General features: G+C 25.6%; 1 protein-coding gene across 1 annotated transcript in view; it reads right to left on the bottom strand.

Moving 5' to 3' along the window:
- LOC129963477 (tachykinin-like peptides receptor 99D) overlaps nucleotides 1–23,807 on the bottom strand; it is a 127,226-nt gene that overhangs the window by 76,650 nt on the left and 26,769 nt on the right. The window contains exon 2 of the mRNA XM_056077884.1: nucleotides 19,692–20,320. Within this exon, the coding sequence (XP_055933859.1) occupies nucleotides 19,692–20,092 (401 nt within the window). The 5' untranslated portion in view covers nucleotides 20,093–20,320. The remainder of the gene's footprint in view (nucleotides 1–19,691; nucleotides 20,321–23,807) is intronic.

Raw genomic sequence — 23,807 nt, 5'->3', positions numbered from 1 at the left:
CAAATAACGTTATCAAAAAAAAAAGATTCAAAATTAAAATGTTGAAATTATGGATATAATGTATGTTATTGCGTTTAGAATAATATTAAACGTTAAAAATATGAAGCCATCATAATTGTGTATCGAATTTTGATTGGAATAAATACCATTAAAAGAAAATTAAAGAAATAAGTATTAGTATAATGCATGGAAAAAATTGAATTATGTACACATTGAAAGTTAATACACAGTTATGAACAAAATGATGTATGGAGTAAATGGAATTAAATGCAAAATGGATACAGTAGTATTTAGAATTATGAATAGACGTACTAAAAATATACATAATAAGGTAAACATATTTATGTAGATAAATTCTAAAGAAAAAAACCACAATAAATAAATTTAATTATTAACAAAAATTAAAGATTACTTATGTAAATTATGTTTAGATTATTTTATGCATGTTTTAATACATATTAATTTTATGCTTTCATTTTTAAAAAGTTTGGATGATAAGATATCAAACCAGTGGAAGTGGTCTCCTTAAAACTTTATTGCATACTCTCTAATACAGATGTTATCCCAACGAAGGCCTTGTATAGCATTTGTACAATAGTTACGTAACATTAACTTTTGACATAAATTTAGAATTTTTACTGAGAAAAATATGAAATATATGGATACCAGTAGTATCTCGTACAAAATGTATCAATGGGCAGTTTATTGGCAGAGCTTTCATTTGTATTGAAGTGAAGCACGTGAAAAAGTTTCTGATGTAATGATGACCTCACGAGGGTAATTAACAAATTTTATACGCGGAATAATAGTTGGAGATAAAAGTATGGGACATTTCATTTTGGAAATCGTTGAAGAATTCAACAATTCGAGACCCACAATGTCAGAAATATTTAATTTCAGGCATAACTTCATACCATGAATAACACAGAGTCCGACCGCCTGAACTTAATGACTGAGAACAGCAACGTGTGTGTAGAATTGCTGGTGTTAACAGACAAGCATTACTGCTCAAAATAACCGCAGGAATCCATGTGGGATATACGACGTACCTGCCCTTTAAAACAATGAGGGGAAATTTAGTTTTAATGGGCTACGGCAGTGGAAGACCGCCTCGTGTGCCTTGAGAAAGACAGCTTCAACTTCGGTATCATCCTTGTTTCTTGACCGCTCATATACGAATCAAAATATGAATCAAATTGGAACTAGAAAATTTTATTTCTTCATTCAGGGTGATTACTCCATGGTTTAATATGATACATTAAATGCTTGCTTGTATTTTAATCAGCGACATCTATTAGTAAACATGCGAAATATCTATATAAGCGGCAATGGCTTTGTGTTTTACCCATTTACTATTATTTTATAGTTATCATTTTGAAAGTTTTCCATCTAGTATTATTGAGTATAAAGTAAAGACTCCAATTATCGAACGCTCCAAATTCCATTTTCGAAATTCATTGTTTTTTGTTTGAGTTGAAGAAATCTGCTGCCGAAGCCCATCAGACACTTTTAGAAACTTATGGTGATGCTGCTTCATCATATACCAGTTGTCAATCTTAATTTCAACTATTTAAGAGTGGTGATTTCAATGTCAATGACAAAGAATGTCCTGGATTCGAAGACAATCAATTGCAAGACTTATTGGACGAAAATGGGAAAAAGTTGTAGAAAATGACAGAATATATTTTGATTGATGTATATTGTACCAAATTTTTTCCAATACTAAAGTCTTTTTAAAGTGAAAAAAATGATCAAAATACTTGCAAGTCCCTAATAATAGAAGAATAGAACGCGGTCACTATCTACTACTTGTACATTTTAATGAATTAAAATTGGTTACAAAAAATCATCTGAATCAATGCTTCCTTATCTAACTAGACAACCATTATATTTGATTAAAAATTATTTAACATTGCAAGTCTAATCTATCAAACCCATCATTATTTACTGACGTAAATATCAAAAGAATTATAAAAATAAAATAAAATTATTTTCCATGAAATGGAATCGACGTTGTTTTCATGATCAAATCAGTGCTTCTCAAAATGAGAGGTATCAACTCAAGAATGTATTATACCACATAGTTCTTCTAGCCCAAATGACACACTAACATTTCTTCATTGAAAGAGAAACCAAAATACGAGCAATCCTAGATGTCACCAAGTATATTTATCAGTCTATCGCTACAAGAACGATAGGACGTTGGAACGAAACAAGAAATGAATTGCTTGAAGAATCTCTTGAAATGAAAGCTCTTAGCTCGTAAATAAAAAGCAGGTATTGGGTCATTTTTCTAAGTGCGATAGTGTCAATGGTGTAGATGATACGGAGGTATTTTTCTGTGATGTGGTAATAAAGTATTTTTAGAGATGCAGTGATGAATTCAACTGATTTACTTTTACTTCTTTGATCAGTAACGATTAAAGAAAAAGATCATTACTCATATTATTTACTTCTTGCGTTATAAAAATTGTTCTAATAAGCCGCAAAATATATTTTTTTCGGGTTGTATAGTCAATATTAATTTGATGAAGCTTCAAAAATTATGACAAATAAATTTACACAAACTGTTAATAGAATTATTAGCACATTTTAACGCGGTAAATGTTAGAAGTTCACAAACTAATATTCTTCTACTATTATGTGCAAAGATTTTACTTTTAGAGTTATCATAAATTTAATCAATAGTAAATCAACGATAAAATATATTTATGAAAAATGGATTGTATAAGAAATTAGACGAAAATACGAAATTATAGATAAACAAAAATCCATAGAAATTTAAAGACATTCATGATAGAAAATAGCCATTTTCAGTAACACTGCAAATAATCTTTACATAAGATTTTTCTTTTAATTCCCCCAATAATATTTATTTACGATTATTTAAAGATGCTTAATTTTGCATAAAATTCTTTTTAGTATATTTTAAGAAAATTAAACACCATTTTTCAATATTTTGTCATTTATAAAGTTATTTCATGTTGATCCCGATAACTAAAAACTAGGAATCAAAAGCATTCTTTGAAAATTCATTCATTTGCATACGGATTCTTGTTTTGTTGAGGCGTCTATCAAATTAAAAAAAATATTTTGTTCATAGTTTTGAACACAAATGCATTTCTAAATATGTATGTTTCTCGATTATTATCAAAATGTCTGACATTTTCAGATAAAGTTTCGAAAAAAATCAAATTTTTTACAAAGAATTTTTTATGCATTGTAATAAACACAAAATACGCACAAAAATATAACATTTTTCTCAAAAATTCTGAAAAATAAACTTAAAAGAATTCTTTCTTTGAAATCTAAACTTATTGATCGTAAAATAATTTTAACTATACAGGTTTGAAAAATAAGGCATTTCAAGTTTTTAAATCAGTAATTCATTATTTGGACTGGAAAATTATGTATCTGGAAATTTTTTCAAGAAGTTAATATTTAATTGATAGAATTGATATTCCAGTATAAGCAATAAGAGAATAGACTTGTTAATTCTGTTTTTCTTGTGCATCATAAAGCCGGTTAAAGCAATTTTTGGGCTGAAATAATTTATCAAAAGTACACACAAAAATATCGCTTCTATGATGATATAAAACATAAATTTCAGGATTTCATTAAGCTACAGTATTTACTTCCTACCGTAACAGCAACTCTGATTGAAAACTATATGATTAAAAATTTTAATCTTTTCTAGCTCTAAGATATGCTTCGGAACCAAATTTATATTAGAGTCTGAAAAGTTATATTACTTTTGCTTACATGCCATGAAACCGATTCTCGATATTGAATCAGATATTATTTTAGTGTCGATATGGTTATGGATTGTTTAACATATAAAGCAAATATAAAGATCTTTTTTTCAGTGTTGTCCCATGTGAAAATTCATGAATAAAAAATTACTAGAAAATTCAAATGAAGATATAATTGTCATATATTTTTTAACTTACTAACTTAATAAATGTAATAAATATATTTTTATGCAAATTATTTCTTAAGAGTTGAATTACCAACCATTTGAGTTACCAATCATTCAATATTTTTTATAAAAATCTTCATCTTAAAAAAAAAAGAGCTGTAAAAGGCTGTAATTTTACTCTTCTTTTAAGAAAAACACATTCACACTTCTAACATTTTTATACAGTTAGAAGTGATTTTAGTTTATTATTATAAACTAGTTTATAAATGATTTGCGTTACTTTCCAATTGTCCTAACTGATAAATCTTATTCATTTTCATAATTATAAAACATGTAATTATGAAAATACATCATTATTTATAATATAAGGCCTACTTCCATGCCAATAAAAAGAATTTAAGTCACTTCTTTAAATTAAATTCAATAGATTAAAAAGTAAGAAATTGAATGCTCTGATTAATCTTATTTTGTAAACGTAAAAATTTATTTTTTTTCGATTTAGATATGTCAGAAACACAGAAAACGTTTTTGAAATTTTAAATTAGAAACATGCTAAAAATTTATGTTGATAATTTTGAAAAATTTGTCCTCATTTATTTCAAACAAAAAAAAAAGACTGTAGAATACAGTTCCTTAATTTACATTTCTAACACCAAAACATCTTTATAATAAACTTAATTTATTTAAAAATCTTATTATATAGTCCTTTTGGATTAAAACGTTCTTAAACTGGAATCCATAAATGGAGAAGCGTAGAAATTTTATGTTATTAAAAGTATGAAAAAATATATAAACCAACCTATTGCAAAAATGTAGAAGAAAATGTTCAAAAAGTTAATATTGTCTCAATTCGTCGAGTTCTTTCTTGAATTAATCTGTACTCATTTTCGTAATTTCAAAGTAAGTAATCTAATGATCTTAAATATGGTAGTGAAGAAGGCCCCTTCACAAAGATTTAATGAATTAAATGGCCTTATGGAATGGCTAATTTTACTAAATTAGAGAAATATGTGACTGAAAGCGTTTGGGAGCTAGAATCCTATCACTCCGAAACTATATTTTTGACAAATCTCATCCCGAAATAGACTCAAATAAATAATAATTTATTAATTCAGATAATAAAAACGCATATTTAATACGCTAAAACATCATTCAAAGAGAATGGCCCGGTTAAAATATTATTCCTATTATGCATTAAATATTCGCGAACAAAAACAATTATTGCATTTTTCTAGGATTCAAAAATAACTATTTTTTCTCTTTAAATTTTCAGTCATAAGGAATTTCAAAATAATAATAATATAAAAAGAAAAGAAAAGAAAAGAATTGTAGAGAGTCTTTTTTTTCATCTGAAACTTTCTTGCATCTTATTTTCAATTTTCTTTCACTGGAATTTTTTTATTTGAGTTCCTTTTTTTAATTTCTGGAGCTCGTCGATTGCTGTTAATAATTATACTTTTTATTAAATTTTAGATACCTTTATTTGTAATTTTAAGCTTATTTCGACTACATTTAATGTGCATTTATGAATTAAATGTTGCAGATTTTAATTTTCCGATTTGTTTCTCTATAAAAATTGAATATTATTCTATCAATTCAAATATTAAAGCTTACAGCAGTTTGTTTTTTTAAGTATTATCCATTGTTTAGCGATTCTGTAAAATACATAATTAAGTTCAAAATTGATTCTAATTAAATATTTATTTTTGATTCTTAGATATTACAATTTCTTTAGTATTGAATATAACTTAAATTATGTAATAATTGGGATTACCAGTGAACATCTTTAAAAATTTTACCTTAATGCACTGAATGGTAAATATGCTGACCATTTCCATTTTGACTTGGTAAGTGTTCTTATCATTCCTAATTTCATAAATTAGTTAGAAAACCTGTAAAAGTTTTGTTTTCCTCTCATATACCATTAACTAAACATAACGTCTCTCGGAATTTCCCAAAGTTATGATTTTTAAATTATTGAACAAAATAACTAAAAAAATTTGACTTATAAAATCTCTTTAAAATATATGATTTAATGTTAACAATATTTCCAAATTAATCCTTTCTTACATCAATATTTAAAATGATTCTTGTGATTGCAACTGATAAAAACGTTTAAATTGTTCAAAGCATCACTCAGAAAAGGGGAGAGTGTATTTTTGTTTAAATTGATGGCGCCCCAAGCACATTTCACTAAATAGATAGGCGAAGCGAAATGTTTGAACACTCAGTTATCTGAATATTTTCAACAATAAGTTTTTCCATAGAAAAATGTGATATATAAATTCCTATGTCATTTAAAATGTGTTTTCGCTTGAAAATATATTCTAATGCCTAATATTTTAAAAGTATATGGTCCTAAGTAAACACACTTATGGCCTAGATGAATAATATCAGCATATATTTGTGTAATCCATTAAAAATCCATTAAAGTCGAAAGAAAATAACAGATTTCAAAAACTCATGGATGAAACTGAACTTCCTGTTTTAATATACCGCTTTCCTGATTTATTAAAATGAATAATGTGCGTGTTTGTGTAGTGCCCACGTATTCCACAAAGATGGAGATTCCTATTTACTTGCAATTATAATTCCCACTTGTAATCCTACGCAATCCTCTACTCAAATATCTTTTGAAAACTTTGAAAATCTATTGAACATTTTTTTTAATCATTCTTCCACATCTTTCGAATTTGGCATGCATGAATTACTTTCGCTTTCATTGGCTTCTCCTTTCATTGAAAGACATTTTAATTTTTTTTTTTCTAAAGAAAACATGGAACTTTTTTTGGGATGTTTATTCTGTACGTTATTTGATAGGATGCTGTTGTATAAATTCATTTTATGGAATATTTGATGAAAATGTTTCAAAAGCGGAGCCATCAAAAATATGTTTTCAAAGAAGAAAATATAAAAAAAGATTCAAAACTGCATTTTAATGCTGAAATTTTAGCAAGGGAAATATGAAAAATGTTTATAATAATTTTAGACTTCATTTGACATTCTCAAATTTTTAACTATCTATGTATAGATAAAATATATTAAAATAACTTTTGAAATTGGATTAATATAAATTGTATCAATGTAGAAAGTAATTGTATCTTATATAGTTTTGATTCAATAAATTTTTTAGCGAATTATCCAGTTTTTATCATTGTCCAACTATCCAATTTTCGACGAATTATCCAATTTTTTTATAGCAACTATCAGTCCTATGAGACATATTTAAAAAAATATTCTTGAAATTCAAATAATAAAAATTTCAAACTTTTGCGAAAAAAAAATGATTTGAGTAAAAAAAATATGAATATCACTATTTTATAAAAAAGGCGCGTTTTTAGACCATTCTATTGATTAACTTGAAGAAGAATCCAATCAGCAGTTCGGTGTTTCGCCAAGTCTAATTGATCTAAAATAATGAAATTATTGATTGTCCTACAATAATGATATTCTTCATAAATCGGTCATATTTGATCGCAGAAAATTGAGTCATTTTTTTAAATTTAAAAATTAGGAATAATTTACTGATTAATAATAGATGATTCATAGAATCGATTGTTTAAAATTTAATTTTCATAAAATTTTTAGAAGTATATTTCTTGATTGAACAAAATATATTCTTTAGGTTTCTTTATATCCATTTGAAATTTAAACTGAAAACTGAATTGTAGTATGATTCAGAAAAAATTATGATTCGTCGCAAAGAAATCGTATACTTTTGAGAAACTGAATCATTCTTTTTAATTCCGTGTTACAAATAATTCTTCATTTATCAGCAGTTTTTTCTGCACTCATACTTTTAAAAAGCATGCTTTGTTTCAGCAAATAAAAGTATTAGGTGATGTTCAGTCATTTTCACTTCAAATTAAAGTTCAAAATTTAGTGCAGATGACAAAAAAGTAGAGAAATGTGGAATACAATGAACAAGACTATTTAAGTCTTCTAAAATAGTATATTATTTTTATAAAGGAATTATAAATACCAAATTATGTAAAATAATATTTATTTGAAAATTTTAAAAATCCAAGATTACCAGATGGTGGGCAAAGGGCGGAGAAAATAATCGAAATATTATTCAAGGAAATCAAAATCAATTTAATGAAACTTTTATTCATAATCGAATTAATGCTATCTAAAAGTAAATTAATTGTGAACAATATTACTTAATAAATGTAATAATTAAAACGCTGTTTTTGTCTGTTTCTTAGAAAATGGGGCTACAAGCGGAATATATACAAACACACTTATCTATTCATTAATATAGATTATATTTTAATAAATTATATCATTTAATATAATAAGTTTTCAATTATAATGATAAGATTAAAACTATGCATTTAAAAAATATTTTAGAAATTAACCTTTGGAAAGTTTTAAACTTATAGTCTAGAAACCTTAGTCAGCAGTAAAATCTCTCAACTAAAGTACAAATAAAAAAGAAACTTCTTTCCAACATTGAAAAATAATCAAGTACAAAGTTGAAAGAAGCAGAAAAATGCGTTCTCGATCATGCATAAGGAAACGACATTTCAATAAAAAAAAGCCTTCCAAAGCTCTTGATAGCGGAAAAAAACCCAATAAAAAGTAATTTAACATCTGGAAAAAAAGAAGCTGATCGAGCATTTTTAAGAGGAAAAAGTTTCATTTTGAAACAATTTAGAACTATTTTATTCAGTAATTTTACTCTGGATTGAGTAAATATAATCGTTAAACTTTTTTGAAAAACATAATAGTCTTAAATAGTGGAAAGGAATGTATGTGAGTTAAATTGAACATCCAGTAAGACAATTTTCTAATAAATTAAAATTATAAACGTTTAAAAATAATATTGCAAGTTTATTTAAAACTTATCAATATGTTACTTTTAATTTTTAAATAATTTTATTCTTGCTCAATTTTGTATAGTAGCAGAACAAAGTCGAATTGTATCTGAAATAGTATCTATTTCTTGCTATTTTTAAACTTTAACAAAACCATTATTGAACTAAGAAAATTTCCATTATTAGATTCATCCATTAGATATTAGAAAATGTCCACCATTATTACTAAGATCTCGTATCTGCTTAAGAATCCGTTGTTCTGAGGAAGAAAAGAATACTCTGAAATGCTCAGTGGAAATCCTTTCATACTTAAAAACACTTGTACATGCTAATGCTTAACTATTGATTAAATTGTTTTTTAAATGCTGAAAAAAAATTATAGCCACAAGGAGTATAGCCAATTAGAGATATATAATTGTACAGTAATTCGGCACTCAATTCATAGGGCATTATTGATAAGAACGCATAAAGAAAGGTGTAAACTATATTTTTATCTACTAATAATGGAGTTGAAGGGTGTGTGTGTTGGCGTTCTAAAGGCCTGATTTTTTTATATGCAGCGACGAAATTGACAATATGTATACCTTGGAAAGTGGCAATGTGCACTCTGGAGCGATTTTTTCGAATTATCGTTACTAATACCATACGAAAAATCTTTTTAATACCAACTTGATAATTGTGGAAATTTTTCCAGAATTTTGGTAAATTTTTAAAATATATTTTTTGCCTAATTTCCAAAAATAGATTGCATTTTTAATCTAAAATTCAATCGTTTTCATTATTTCATCAAATATTGAATTACCGAATTTTCTTCCATTGTTGAAAGCTAACGAAGAATTCTGTTTAATATCTGTGTGATATATATGCGGAAAATGGAAAAGTGAGGCAAAAATAGGGCGTTCGAAAAATAATGTAGAAATAGATCAATTAAAAATGCCTTTTGGTGACGAAATTTTGAATTAATTTTTTTATTCGCTGAAATAAAGCCTTATATCTACATTATGTCCAACGCAAAATGATATAACTTTTTTTAACAATAGTTTCGTTTGTAGACAACTTTAAAATAAGCTCACTTAATTATGGACACCATGAAATTAGTTATTTTATTACATTTTACATGAAAAAGCACAACTGATCTGAGATATCTCCGTATCTATTGCAGGGAATGTAATAGAGAAATGACTGTAGCGAAGTTTAGGCGTGAAGACAAGTGGTTTCAGCATTTCACAACCTTTGATTGGATGTAAAGATCATCAGAGGGTCGAATCACTTGAACACTTGGTATTTTCTTCCCTTGATCTTTTCTGCCCGGTGCTAATGAGTTTATTTTGCTCTTCAAGATATTTTGCGTTAACGGAGAATAAAGACCTATCCCTAACGGATCGTTTATTCTTATGGTCTATCCAAGAATATCTGCCATTTTGTACATTGATTTTCTATTCCCAATTCTTTCATTTACTATTAAGCTGAAGAATTTCATGAACGATGTTGTTGATCTTTGAGTTCCTTTCACATCCATTTTAATCAGAACGGGGACTGAAATAGAATCTCTAGAGTAAGGTAATATCTGAGCAATAGATCCCATTTTTGTCTCAGCTGTAGTTGTTAAGAGTCGTATTAAATAGGGAAGGATACTTGCATTCGATAATTCAAGATTGTTGGGACGCTTTAGGAAGTCTTTTAGGTTTGGAAATCGATAATGGGAACAGATATATAAATAAAATTATAGCAGAATTAAGTTAAAAATGGTATTCAGTCAGCATAAATTTCAGCTGATTGTAATGTTAATTATTGTTAAAACTGCTGTTAAGCGAAAATTGTCGTTTCGGACCATTAGTTAGAATGAACAAAGATCATTATGATGTGTAAAAATAATAATTAATAAATAATCTTATCTTGTAGACTGAAAAAATCTTAAAAGATTTTCTTCATTCAATTCTGAAGAATATTCATTTCCTTCCTTTCTTCTGAAGGAAATATTTTACAAAATAATGAAAATTGTTTAAAACAAAATTTGTGTACTGCTAAAAATAGTTAAATTAGATTCTGTATTTCTTTCACCAAAAGTAAAAATATATTTAGAAAATGTGTTTATCTTTTGAAGATTTTCTAAAATTATGAGTATACCCCAAATACGATTAATTCATGAACATAGGACTCGTACAAATACTTCCAATGTGGTAATCTGCTAAAAATTCTACCGTTTTATAACAATTCATTCAGAAAATTGTCTTAGTTTGAAATCATTTCATCGAATTTTCAAAAAAAAAAAAAAAAAAATGATCAACCAACTTTTTATAATTATTGATTATTTTTTCCATATTATTTTATTATTTCCTTACCTCAATGTATTTTTGAAGTAATGAAACAATTGTTTGATTCAAAGACCAAAGACAATTCTGTAAGTCATTCTAGGCATAATTCAGCCTGCCATATTCAATATCGAATTACACTGAATACGACTAGATTCAAATTGATACGGAATTTAATTTACACATTGTTACTGATAATAGAATATCAATTTATAAATTGATTATGAAAATTTTTAAATAATTATGATGTATCAATGACATTAATTATCACCTAAATTCCGCAAAATTTTATCCGATATCACTAAGAGATATCCAAGAAATGAAGAAATATATTATTAACTCATTAGAAAAACAGGCACTTAGTAAACTTAGCATTGTGGGCAATTTCTAATTTAATTTTTAAAGAATAAAGAAAGTAAATGAGCTGTTAAATAAGTTTAGATAGTTTCCGATCACTTCTGATCCTGTTTTATGCTACTCCATTTTTAACTAATAGTTTAGAAAAGTTGTGATTTAGTTTCCTATTTTTGTTCATTTTCTAAAGCAACTCCTATTTTAGAAAACGAGCAGACTTTTGTTATAAAATGTCATTTCAGGAACAAAATTTTTGTCGTAATTGAAACTTTTATTACATATAATGGCTTGAATGTGAAAATAACTACTAAATGAAGTATCATTTTAGCAGCGGATGAATTTTTTTGAAAACTAAAATCGAATAAAACTGCTTCTTAAATAAATAAATACTATTCTAGATAAATAAATACTATTCTATAAATAAATACTATTCTAGATAAATGCTATAATATTTAGATGCATAAGATCATGAATTGTTCTTTAATATTTTAGCATTGTTATTACCAATATTTTGAAAAAAGATGTTTCTAGATACTCTTATTCTCATTTGTAATACTTTTGTGTTTTTGAAATATTGTATAGATTTCTTGTTTTTGGTGTTTCCACAAAATGAAATTATGCCGTTTCATAATGAAATTATGAAATGAATGTTATGCCGTTGTCTTTTAAAATAATCCATTTTAGTTACATTCCTGAAATATTTTTCATAGTTTTTTTTAAAACAAATATGGATAGATTTTTTTCAAAAGCAAACAGTTTTTTCTAAAATGATAAAATTATAAAATATTGCATAAAATTAGAATATATATTTAAAAACAATCTGAAAAAATAATTCTAGGTTACATTTAATAAAATCTGAACATTTTGAAATTTATAATTAATTGAACACATTTTAATTAATATAAAGCCGTAAATAAATATTTTTTACAAAACAAAAATGGAACAACAACATTGCTATGAAAATTTCACCTGAGAAATGTAGTTTGTTAAAAGCATTTTGAAAATTTTCTTTTAAAAATTCGTTTTATTCGGGAGCATCTATATGTTACAGTAACAATGTTATGCAATCCATTTTTAGGAAAGCTGCATCCATTTAAAGAATTGGCTGCAATTTAAGAGACGGGGAAACACATTTGCGAGTTAAAGCATCCTCATAAAGCATTGTTATGTCACTCAGCTGTTGACCTTAACTGCTCATTCAGTTTAACCTTCATCATTAGGGCTGTTCCTCAGCCTTGGCTGAACATTTTGTTCTGCTCATTTATGTCATTTTAGCTTGAAAGCGATATTATATTTGATTTTCATCTCTCAAAAGAGAAATTTTCAATTCATATCATTTGCATTGCATAATAATAAACTTGGTTTTTCAAAAATGAATTTTTTCTGCCATGTATCAATATTTGACAAACCGAGTTTATTATTATATAAATCAATGCCATTTAAAACTGAAAAAAAAGATAACTTCAGTAACTCATGTGGAAATGTTTATATGAGATTTGGTAAATTTAAGATTTAATTTAAAATGAAAAATCATTAGAATTATTTTCCCTCTTATTCTCATACAAGGTATAAATCTCTATTAATAATGTAGATGAACGCGTGCTTTTGTGTGTGTTGTCACTCTATATGCCTGATCACATAACTTATAGCAATTAAATTTGACACATGTATATTATAGAACGTGATAAAATGCACAGCAGAGCCCAGTTTTTAAAATTTTATAATTAATATTTTTATTAATTAAGAATTAATCTTACTTTAAGTGTTTTTACTCAATAATAATCGAAACTACATTTACATAAAAATGAATTTCAGCATTTTTGAAAATTTAAAAATAAATAGTTGTGCTTTTTTTTTTCTGAATTTCTCCAATCAAAAAAATAAATAAATAAATAAATAAAATAAAAAAATGTCAATTTAGAAGAATCCCTGAAATTCAAATCATTTTCATTTTTTTCATTAAATACTTGATCACGCTATTTTATTACATTGTTGAAAGCATAATAAAAAAGTTTGTTTTATATCTGTGTAGTTTAGAAGACAAATAAAAAAAATGAATTTAACAATATCTCGAAATTTAGAAGGTTGATGAGCTGGACATTTACGCTTTTAATCGCTCTGTGTATGCACAGGACTGATCTCCATAAAAAAGGTTCACATACACAAAAAATAGAGCATATGTAATACAATTAAAGTAACCCAGCTTAAATAATTGATAATTTAGCTGCATCATGGATATGCATTTATACCTAAATAATTTAACTGTAATTAAGTGTAATCATTACATCAGTCGAATCAGCTAGTCACCAAAGACGATTAGTTAAAACTAAAAGTTATCACAAATCTAAAATGATGCAATTTGTTAAATATCTAATATAAACATTATTATATCTGAAATATTACAATATTCTTTATGTATTCTTTTGTAGAATTGCATATTTCTGACAATTTTTGTGGTTCTTTTTTTTAGTAAAATAAAAGGAAGTATTCTATGTCTGAGGAGGTCCTAATTCGTAGCTGTATAATTATAATTATCTTATTATTTTACCACCTGGCATTTGCACTCTTTTCTCATCAGTAAGCAAACATTTACAGCGAAGTACATTACACTAAGATACTAATTTGGATTAATTCTTTAAATTAACAGTCACTGTTAGTTTCGCCGATTAATATTAGGGCTGTGAGGCCATAGATTTAAACTTAAATTTTAGTTAAGCTTGCACTCATTTAATTTAACCTTAGTCTAATCACAAATCAAGTTTTATAATGGCCTTAATTATTTGATTTTACCATAATTCAATGCAATCTATTTTAGGTACTTGAGATTATCATTATTTTAAATTTTTAGCACGAATAAAAGAATTTCGAATTTTATATAACAAATTTATTAACATTCAAGTAATGAATTTCAAATAAAAATAATACCGCTTCTGTGATTTTGTTTGGTTCGTCTCATTATCAAAAACTTTTGCAGATATTGCTTCAAATCAATTTCTTATATATGCAAGAATTCATTCATCGAATTATTTCACATTCCATTTTCCGCACATAAATAAAAAAGAGGAAACTGCTATTACTATTTAATTTTAAATGCTTCACCTCTTAAAAATTTTAATTCCCAAGAACGAATCTGTACATCATAAAAAAAGGGCATCATTTTTAAATAGAATCTAAATTATTAACCATCTGTTTAGCCAGTGTTTCAAAACCAAAATAACAATTAGCAAAATGAATTAAATTTCCAAATATCAGTGATAGTCAAAGTAAGTCATAGCCATGAATGAATGGAGAATGAGTTTGGTCTAAAATTTACATATTTTTTTGAAATACGCTAATTTTAGATTAGAAAAACAGAGCAATAAATTCTTTTTTAGAGAGTAGAATATACTTGAAAAACGAGAAAGAGGTTGTTTTCCCCTACAAATTGCATGTTTGCTCTTAAAAATTTCTCATTTGCTGATATAGATTAATTATTTAAAAAAATAGAGTGAGATTAAATTTAACTAATTTTCTACATGATGATTCAATATTTGAAGGGTAAGATCATAAGGTTTCTCAGAATATTTGGAAAGACAATAAAAAAAATAATTTATCCTTTTTTAATCAAAAGCAGATTGCTTTCGAATGTATGGGATTGTTTTCCTTTCCAAAAATATTTAAAATTGATGAGATCTGTTTAATAAAATTTCAGTTCGAAAATAATTATATTTTCAGCATATAAGTGATATTTTAATAAGTTTTATGCTATTTATTGTATAATGTCAGTTAAGAGATAACTAGATAAGTGTGTTGATTTCTTTGCTTATATTAGAACATTGTTTTCAATTTGTTTCGAAATAGAAATTTGCCGAATTATAGTTACGAACGGTTAAATTTAGTACTTTATTTCTCTTGGAACAACAAATGTTCTCTCTCATTAAACCACGCATACACTTACTCCTCATTATTCCAAGCATTCTCCAAAATCTCTTGAAATAATTGCATATCCTCAGCCTGGTTAGTTAGGCAATTATTTCAAGATTCAATAGTTTGCGATTAGACAAGAAACTAAATACATATAATATATAATCTATTTTTGCAAACTTTTATTAGAAAATTAAAATTTAAAGTTATATAATATTAAATAATAATGAAATAAATTTCTTTATAACATAAAATCTATTTTACCTATATCCTTGTTAAAATATTAAATTTTGAAAATTTATAAATGAATTGAAAGACATTTTAGTTATTCGACACATTCACTTAGATTTTAGAGGTTTCTAAAGAGATGTAACTTTATAATTAATTTTTTGGTTTGCGTCCTTAAAAGAATTTACTAATACGCTTTATGTATAACTTTTTACATTTTACAGGAATTGTATCTCACTTTGTATCTGTTTTTTTTTTGCTTTAAAAAATTATTTTGGTGTCATAATACTTAAATCTTAGCTCAGAGATTCAAAGCTTGATGCTACCAAACAATAACTGTGTAATGAGCCAGGTTCACATTAGATAAAAATTTGAGATTATACGTGCTTGTAAGAAAGTTTGGAAAAAAGAGTGTTAAACAATCTCACAATATTTAAGCTTACAAGAGTAAAAACATGCTTGTACCATCTGTTTTTTTAAATTGAGATTTATTTAAACTTTAATGGAAACTCACATTTCATTTTTAAACAGTAAAGAATTTTAAAATTATAAGGAACTGAATCTTTTCAACTATATTTGATTATAAAATATAAGCAAAAAATATAATTTCATAATCTGCTTGTGATAAGGATAAAGTTTTTAATATATGGTAACTTATATTAGTAGTCTTCTTTGTTTAAATACTCGAATTACATACCAATATAAATATTCATCATTTCGTATGTTATTGTTGTCAAAAAATGTAACTGACAAACATAAATTTTTGAAGCTAATTCTGAAAATGTTAGGCTACTGAAAAATCATTTTAGATATAATGCAATATGATAAAATTGTAGTTTTTATATATTCTAAAATTCAAGTTCTGAATACATCACATGATAGTAAGAAATATTGTAAAACATTGTAAACTTTGGATTTAATTTTTGTATATTCATGTTTCTAAACGTATAACAAAAGTAGTGCCTGCTGTCAAAAATATAATAAATCAATAAAAAAGCATTTCTCTTGCAAAATTTTCTTATTCCGAATATGTTTTGAAAGACAGAAAAATAAAGATTTTTAACATAAAAATTAGGTAGATTTTGAATATTTAGCAATTTATCGACATCAACACAATAAAATGATTTTAGATTCTAGTCTTTGGATTTGCTACATATATAAGAATTTCTTTTAGAGAATAACTAATAACTAACATACATAATAACACTACTAAATAAATTATTCAAAAATCTGAATACTTTTGAAATGAAATCTCATAAAACTTCTCCAATGTAAAGAATTCAGTAATAAACCATACGCATATAAATAGAAACTTATTTACTGCAGTTTGAAAATATTTATAGACTTTTTAAAAATTTATATAAACTAAAGAAGATTTAAGAAAGAAAGAAAATTTTTATAAACTTTTCTTTTACATTCGTCTATGTCTTTTACTTCTAAACCTTAAGCATGTGTCCTTTTTAACACTGATATTGCGCTTTTAAAAAGTATTATTGTATTTCTTATTCTCAATAAATTTCAAAACATTTTTGCGGTTCAATACATGGAGATATGGCCGATGTAAACGCATGTAGATAAAAAAAAAATGTAACCAACAAATAACTAATATAAATAAAAAAAATTCAAATTCAAAAATTTCCAATTATTACTTTGACATTTTGACATTAAATTTAATTGAAAGGATAAAGTGGTGGATACTTGAAATAAATAATAACTTGAAAATTTATGTTTTCAAAAGACGAAAATTAAAAATTGTAAAACTTAAGGCATGCAATTTTGAATATTCTTTTAAATATGAAGACACCCCTTAGAAAAATATTTTTTATACGAATTTATTTTATTTCTAGTAATTATGCTGAATTATGATTTACTGAAAAGTAAATTTTTTTTATGTAGAACTTTATTTAAAGATAAATAAAAACTTCAGTTATGGAGTTATGGATACTTCACTGTATAGTGAGCAGGCTAGAACATTTCTTTAAATTTCTCCAAAAAATTATCGGTATGAATATTCTAATTAGGTAACGATTATCGATATCGAATCGATCAATATGATTTATTCCATTAACTTTCATAAACCATTGCTATGCAATTTTAAATTCACGTTATTTCAGTTCCGTTTCTTAAAAATCAAAGTACATTAATTAAGTTGCGATTTTAAAAAATTTTCCAACATGTAAAGTATCTTAATATGTTTTTACCACCGATAAAAATGAACTAATCTTCTTTCAACAATTAATTGCGCTTTCAAAAATTTGAAAAAATAAATAAAAAAGAAAAAAAAATATTGCACTATGCACACTGTAAAATTCGTACAGATTTATGAACTTTCGTTGCACAGCAAAAATTTGAGGACGAGTTATATTATTTTTGAATACAAACGTATTTGTTTGTAAAAGATTTTTTTTATAAACCAGAAATTCGATTAGCTAAAGATATTTTAAATAAGATATAAAATTATGTCACTATTTTTTAATTTTCTGAATAATTTGAACAAGTCTTCTATTTGCATAACGATTATTTATTGAAATTATTTTGTTGCACGAAGATATTAAGACCCTTCTGAATTTTATACACTGAAAACTTTACGAAACCTTATTATTAATCTTATGCTCGAACTTATTACCATATCTTTGCATCTCTGTAAGAGAAGTAATCTTATGATAACCTGCTCTGAACAATCAGATGCAGACTTTGAGTTTCTTTCACGGTCTATTTTAGAGAATAAAAAAGAGCGCAACGAAAAGTTTTTACTTTATTGATTTCATTTTATCTTTTTCTTAGAAATCATGAAAGCAACAAAGTAAATTCTTTTTTTTTAAATATTCTTTTCTGCAAAAAGTAAAACCTGTATTTGTGGTTTTTTTTATTCTAGCTATTGAGAATCCCTGAAAAATAATAGGCTTATGTTTTCCGATACCATGTTTTTTATTTATTTTCTTAGTAGATGATCACATATTTCTACATTTTTTTGAAGCTGCTTACGTGACGAAATTAAACAAACATTTTATTTGCCATGCTTTCTCTATATATTATTAAGACTGACAAAATTCCTACAAATGGCTTTGCAAACAATTCATTTCGCTACAGTAATCCTAACAGAAATATATTCCAAGATAGTAAACAATGTCTTGTACCTCTGCCGTTATTATGAAATCCTTGTTTCTACGAAAATATAACATCTTGGACATCTAAAGAAATGGTAAAGCTCTAAGTTAAATACTACAAATCTCTAATACGACTGGGCACAGGATTCTATCTAGTATTGCTAGGATAGGAATTGTAGCATCTGGATATTTATCTCATAAACTTTTAACTGATATTTCTGTTCATAATAAATTATAAATAAACAATGTATATAGAATACCTACTAATTTATATAGTGTATAAAATATACTATATATAATATAGAATCTCAACAAATAATAAGAGAAAATATGTATACGTATATTGGCCCTTTCTTGTATGTTTTTACAAGATAGATTTATTTGCAACTCTCTGGTGAACAAATTTGCTTAATATAATAATCGCTGTTTAAGAAAGAATCTTTTACAAAAGCAAAAAAGAAAAAAAACATGAAAATAATATTTTTTACTTAGAAAGTAATTGAAAGTACCTTGATGTTTCAAATGGAATATGAGTCTATATTTCCAGATTACTGGGCTGCATTGGTTGAAAAATATTATTAATATGTATTTAAAACTTTTTTTCATTTTCAAAAATGGATAATGACTTTGGACTGAGTAAACATTTTTCTTTAAATTTACACACATCCTTTTCTAATGTATCAGATTTATACAAAATGATGGTATGAATAAAAAGTTTATAATGCACGCCTGATTCAGTATTTTTTTAAAATTTTAATTAATCAAATCAATGGCATTTTTTAAAAATTAGAAACAAATTTCAACCAATTGTTTTATTAAAATAGAAAAGAATTCCAACTCACATAATAAAGTTGAAATAGAAAACTTTAGCAGATAAAGTTAGACATTTCTGATAAGGAAGCATGTTGTCTATTTCGTAGTTCAGATTTGTTCACTGAGAAATTTCTTTAGTTTTAAATTCTATTATAACAAAAAATACGTACTTAAAATGCATTTGTAATAATTTTTTTTCATACTTAATACATTTTGAGTAAAAAATAAACCTTACCTGTCAAAGGAAATCGCCACCAAGGTGAAAACTGATGCAGCGACTGAAACAATAGCGATGAAATTCGATATCTTGCAATAGGCATCGCCGAAGGGCCAATCACCGTCCTTCATATAAACGAAATTGAAGATGACGTTCAGTGTGGCAACCATCGTGTCTGCTAGGCTCAAGTTTACCAAAAAGTAATTTGTGACACTTCTCATCCTCTTGTGAGCCAGGACTATCCACATGACAATGGCGTTCCCACCTGTGGCAACGAAAATCATGATTCCGAACATAGCGCTGAATACAAGTTGTTGCCAAAATGGCATTACAAATATATTGCCCATGCCATCATCGGTGTTGTTGGTTACATTGCAGTCATTATAGGACTCCATGTCTGGTGGGAACGTTGAGGGCATGATTAAAAGGTTTCAATTACAGTTATCTGAAGGAATGCAGTTGCTGCTAAAACTTGTACATGACTTTCACAACTCAACTGAATTAGCTTTATCAATCATTTGATATTTTCAAGAGAGATGATTGGTAGTAAGATTATCATACTAATTCATGGAAACATTAGTCTTCTTCCACATACGATTTTTTGATTCTATATGCCAAAAATTTTTTTTCTCTTGGTGATATTAAACCTGAAAGAAGAAAAATATGAAATTAGGTAACAGAAATATGAAAAATATACATGAAATTGGATAACAGAAATATAAATCTATACTATAAATGAGATTGAATAGTTGAGTATAAATATGTTAGAATACACATTGATTTCAAAATTACGGTATTTAGGACAAAAAAATCCTTTGGGTTATGAGAATACGCATTCTAAAGTGATTCAATTTTAAAATTATAATCAGAATTTAAATAAAATATAAGAGGGAACAAATTTAGAAATACTTAAGCAGTAACTTTTGGAACTTTTATTGAATAAAAGGATTTTATACCGTCTTAAAATTAATTTAAAAAATTCTAATAATATTAACTCTATTATAGCACACATTTTACTTTAATACTGATGAATTTTAAACAAAAAATTTATGCTTAATTAGCAGCAACACTTTTTATTGTTTCAAAAAATTACATACAGTTTACAATTTATCTTCCAATAGTCAGTCCTGAATGTTTATAACAATGTAAAATTCTTTCGAATGGACTTCTATTTGTATTTCCATTTTCATTGATAATATCCTTTTGTATTTTAATTTTATACAAATTTTGTATCATTGGCACTTAGAAGAACATTTAGGCAAAGTCCAGTAATTGTATTTACTATCCGTAACAAAAAATAATCATCCTACTGTATTCCATTCTTTAATTTTTTTTCCATTCTTTAATTTTTTAATTTAATTTCTAATACAAAGTTTAATATGTTTATGCAATGAACGTAAATTATACAGTTCGAATTAAATACTGGAATCAAATGTCCTTTTTTCATAAGAAATGAAAATACAAATTGCTGCATAGCGTTTGATCGTAAGTATTTAAGAGATAAAGTTTACAGGTATATTTTTATGTTAGTATGATTTGACTTCATTGAGATGTTTATGGTCAAATAAAACAGAAAATGTGCAAAATTATTAATTAATTAAATCAAATTTAAGGCAATAAATACTAGTGAATGAAGTTGGTCGTCGAAGGCGGGCTAATATATAATTATTGTACAGGAATATCTACCTTAGAAGCTAAAGAATTAATATTAATGAGGCATTTGAAATGTATTTAATTCCGTTCATTAAATATCAAAAAATTTGCATTTAATTTAATAAAATAAATTATACATCTTATTAAAAAAATCATTATTTATATTTTTTATAAAATGAATCATATCCTTTTAATTTAATAAAATAAATTATACATCTTATTAAAAAAATCATTATTTATATTTTTTATAAAATGAATCATATCCTTTTTTGTTTAAATATTTAGTATTATTTAATGCTGTTGCTGTTAATTGAAAAATAATCCTTTTGGATTTGTGTTTCTTAAATAAAGAAAACTGTTTTGGCTTAAAGATTTACAAAAAAAAAACAACAAAGAAATTACATTTCCATGAATATATTTTTTATAAATATATCTTCTTCTCTGGATTAACAAGACATAAGCATAGCAAATTATTTCTTTTTATAAGTATCTATTAATAAATGGCTGTATGATTTCATTTCAGTGGAAATCAAAAGGAATATTAATGTAAGAAGTTAAAAAATAGCACTATTTCTCACTTCCTCCAAAATATTTCGATAATTTTTACTATGTATGAAGTTAGTCATGTTTTAGAAGGAAAGTAATTAAAATCTTCTTTCATTTAATTTCTTCAATAATTTTAAAAAATGATTATTTTTTTATAAAAAAATAAACGTGAAACAAGTTATTATTTACGAAAGAATTCTTTCTTTGCCTTAGTAGATGATTTAATTCGTATCAAAGTAAATTAAATTTTTACTTTACTTTAAGTTTTATGTCTACGAGTATGAAAAATATTGTCTTAGAGATCACAACTATTCTTTAGCATTAAAATTTTAATTAATTCTTTGAGAGCTCTCCTTTAATCAAATCTTCAGTCATTCCCTTAAATTTTCGTACAAAATCTATGGGAAAGATGAAAGTAATTTAAAAAAATATTTTACCAACTGATTAAGTTGATTCTAACATATTTAGACTGTAATCGCAATTTCAAAAATTTGTTTGAAAATTTAAAAAAATCTAAGAATTTATTCATTTTTTCGCACAAAATATAATTAAAATGAACCTATTCGTGACTTTTTCTTTGAAAGGAAACTTCCATTTTTTTTTGTGAATATAAATGAATATTAATATACATATATAATAAGATTATTATAAAATAAATAAATGCTCATTTTTGCGAAAGCTTCAGATGAAATAAAGATTTTATTTTCAGCGTTTTTAATTCATTCTCTCGCGCAAGAATAACACTTAAAATGTGGTGGTAAAATATCTTTTATTTAACCTAATCTTAAAATTTTATTATATATTTTTATTCAGCTTAATTTATTTCATATATGCTAGAATTAAATTTTCTAATCGAGTTTTTATAATCCTCTTAAAGTGTTAAGAGTTCTGAAAATATTTATAATTAAGGATTTTCGATGGCAAAATATTAGTTACATACTATCGGAACTTAATTATTAATTAATCGAACAGTTTTATTAAATTTCGAAACCTTAAGTGCTACACTTGGTAGTAAATATGAGAAAAATGTTTCAAGATTCTATAATATTAATATTAGTGGATTGATTCATTTTCTTTTTGTAGCATAAGAATTTAATACTGACAAATCTGCAACATTAAAAGTTAAAAAAATTAGAAATGAAAAAAATAATACTAAAAAATATACATTTTAGAACACTAATTAATTTTCATGTAAACGCTCATTATTAAACTTAACGCCAATTTAAAATAGAACTTCTTTCTCTTTAAGCTCTATGGAATATTACGAAATATTTGCGTAGAAGTAATAAACAAAGTTTTTAACAACATATCAACCCTGAAAAAATTAAAGAGGCAATGATAAAACAGAATCTTTACTATATCGTTTAATTTAGAAAGAAAGACTTTAAAATGATCCAAATAATTTCTTCATCCAAAACAAGTTCGGAAATGATTTTTTTTAAAAATCTTAAAACTTTAAAGGGCCATTTTTTTCTAGTCATATACTGTTAAAATATTTTTAAGCTTGAAATTAGAATAAGAAAAGGGATTCATTTAGCTTATTAGATAAATTTAATTTGATTAATTAATTAATTTGGTTAATTAATAATTAAGTAACAAATCAAAACATATCATTTTGAGTGAGATTAAGAACTAAAGCATCCAAGTTTCAGTCTTTCTAAAAAAATTTGTCAGAACTTATACCAACCTACATAAATTCACACGATTGATAAATTTGGTGGGAAGCATACTTCCCACGGCCCTAGAAAGGGTTAAATGAGTCATTTTATCCTTTATTTTCATTTACTATGAAGAACATGCGATCTTCTTAAAACCTATACTGTAATAGCTACACTCTATTAAATTATATTTCTTTATTCCTTTAAATTAGATCAGATTATTAATTATAGGCAGACGATCATCTTGAAATATTTTGTGTTAAAATGGGAAGAAAAC

This window comes from Argiope bruennichi, chromosome 3 (genome assembly GCF_947563725.1).
Source record: "Argiope bruennichi chromosome 3, qqArgBrue1.1, whole genome shotgun sequence".
Lineage (NCBI taxonomy): Eukaryota > Metazoa > Arthropoda > Arachnida > Araneae > Araneidae > Argiope > Argiope bruennichi.
This window is presented reverse-complemented; position numbering and strand designations above follow the sequence as displayed.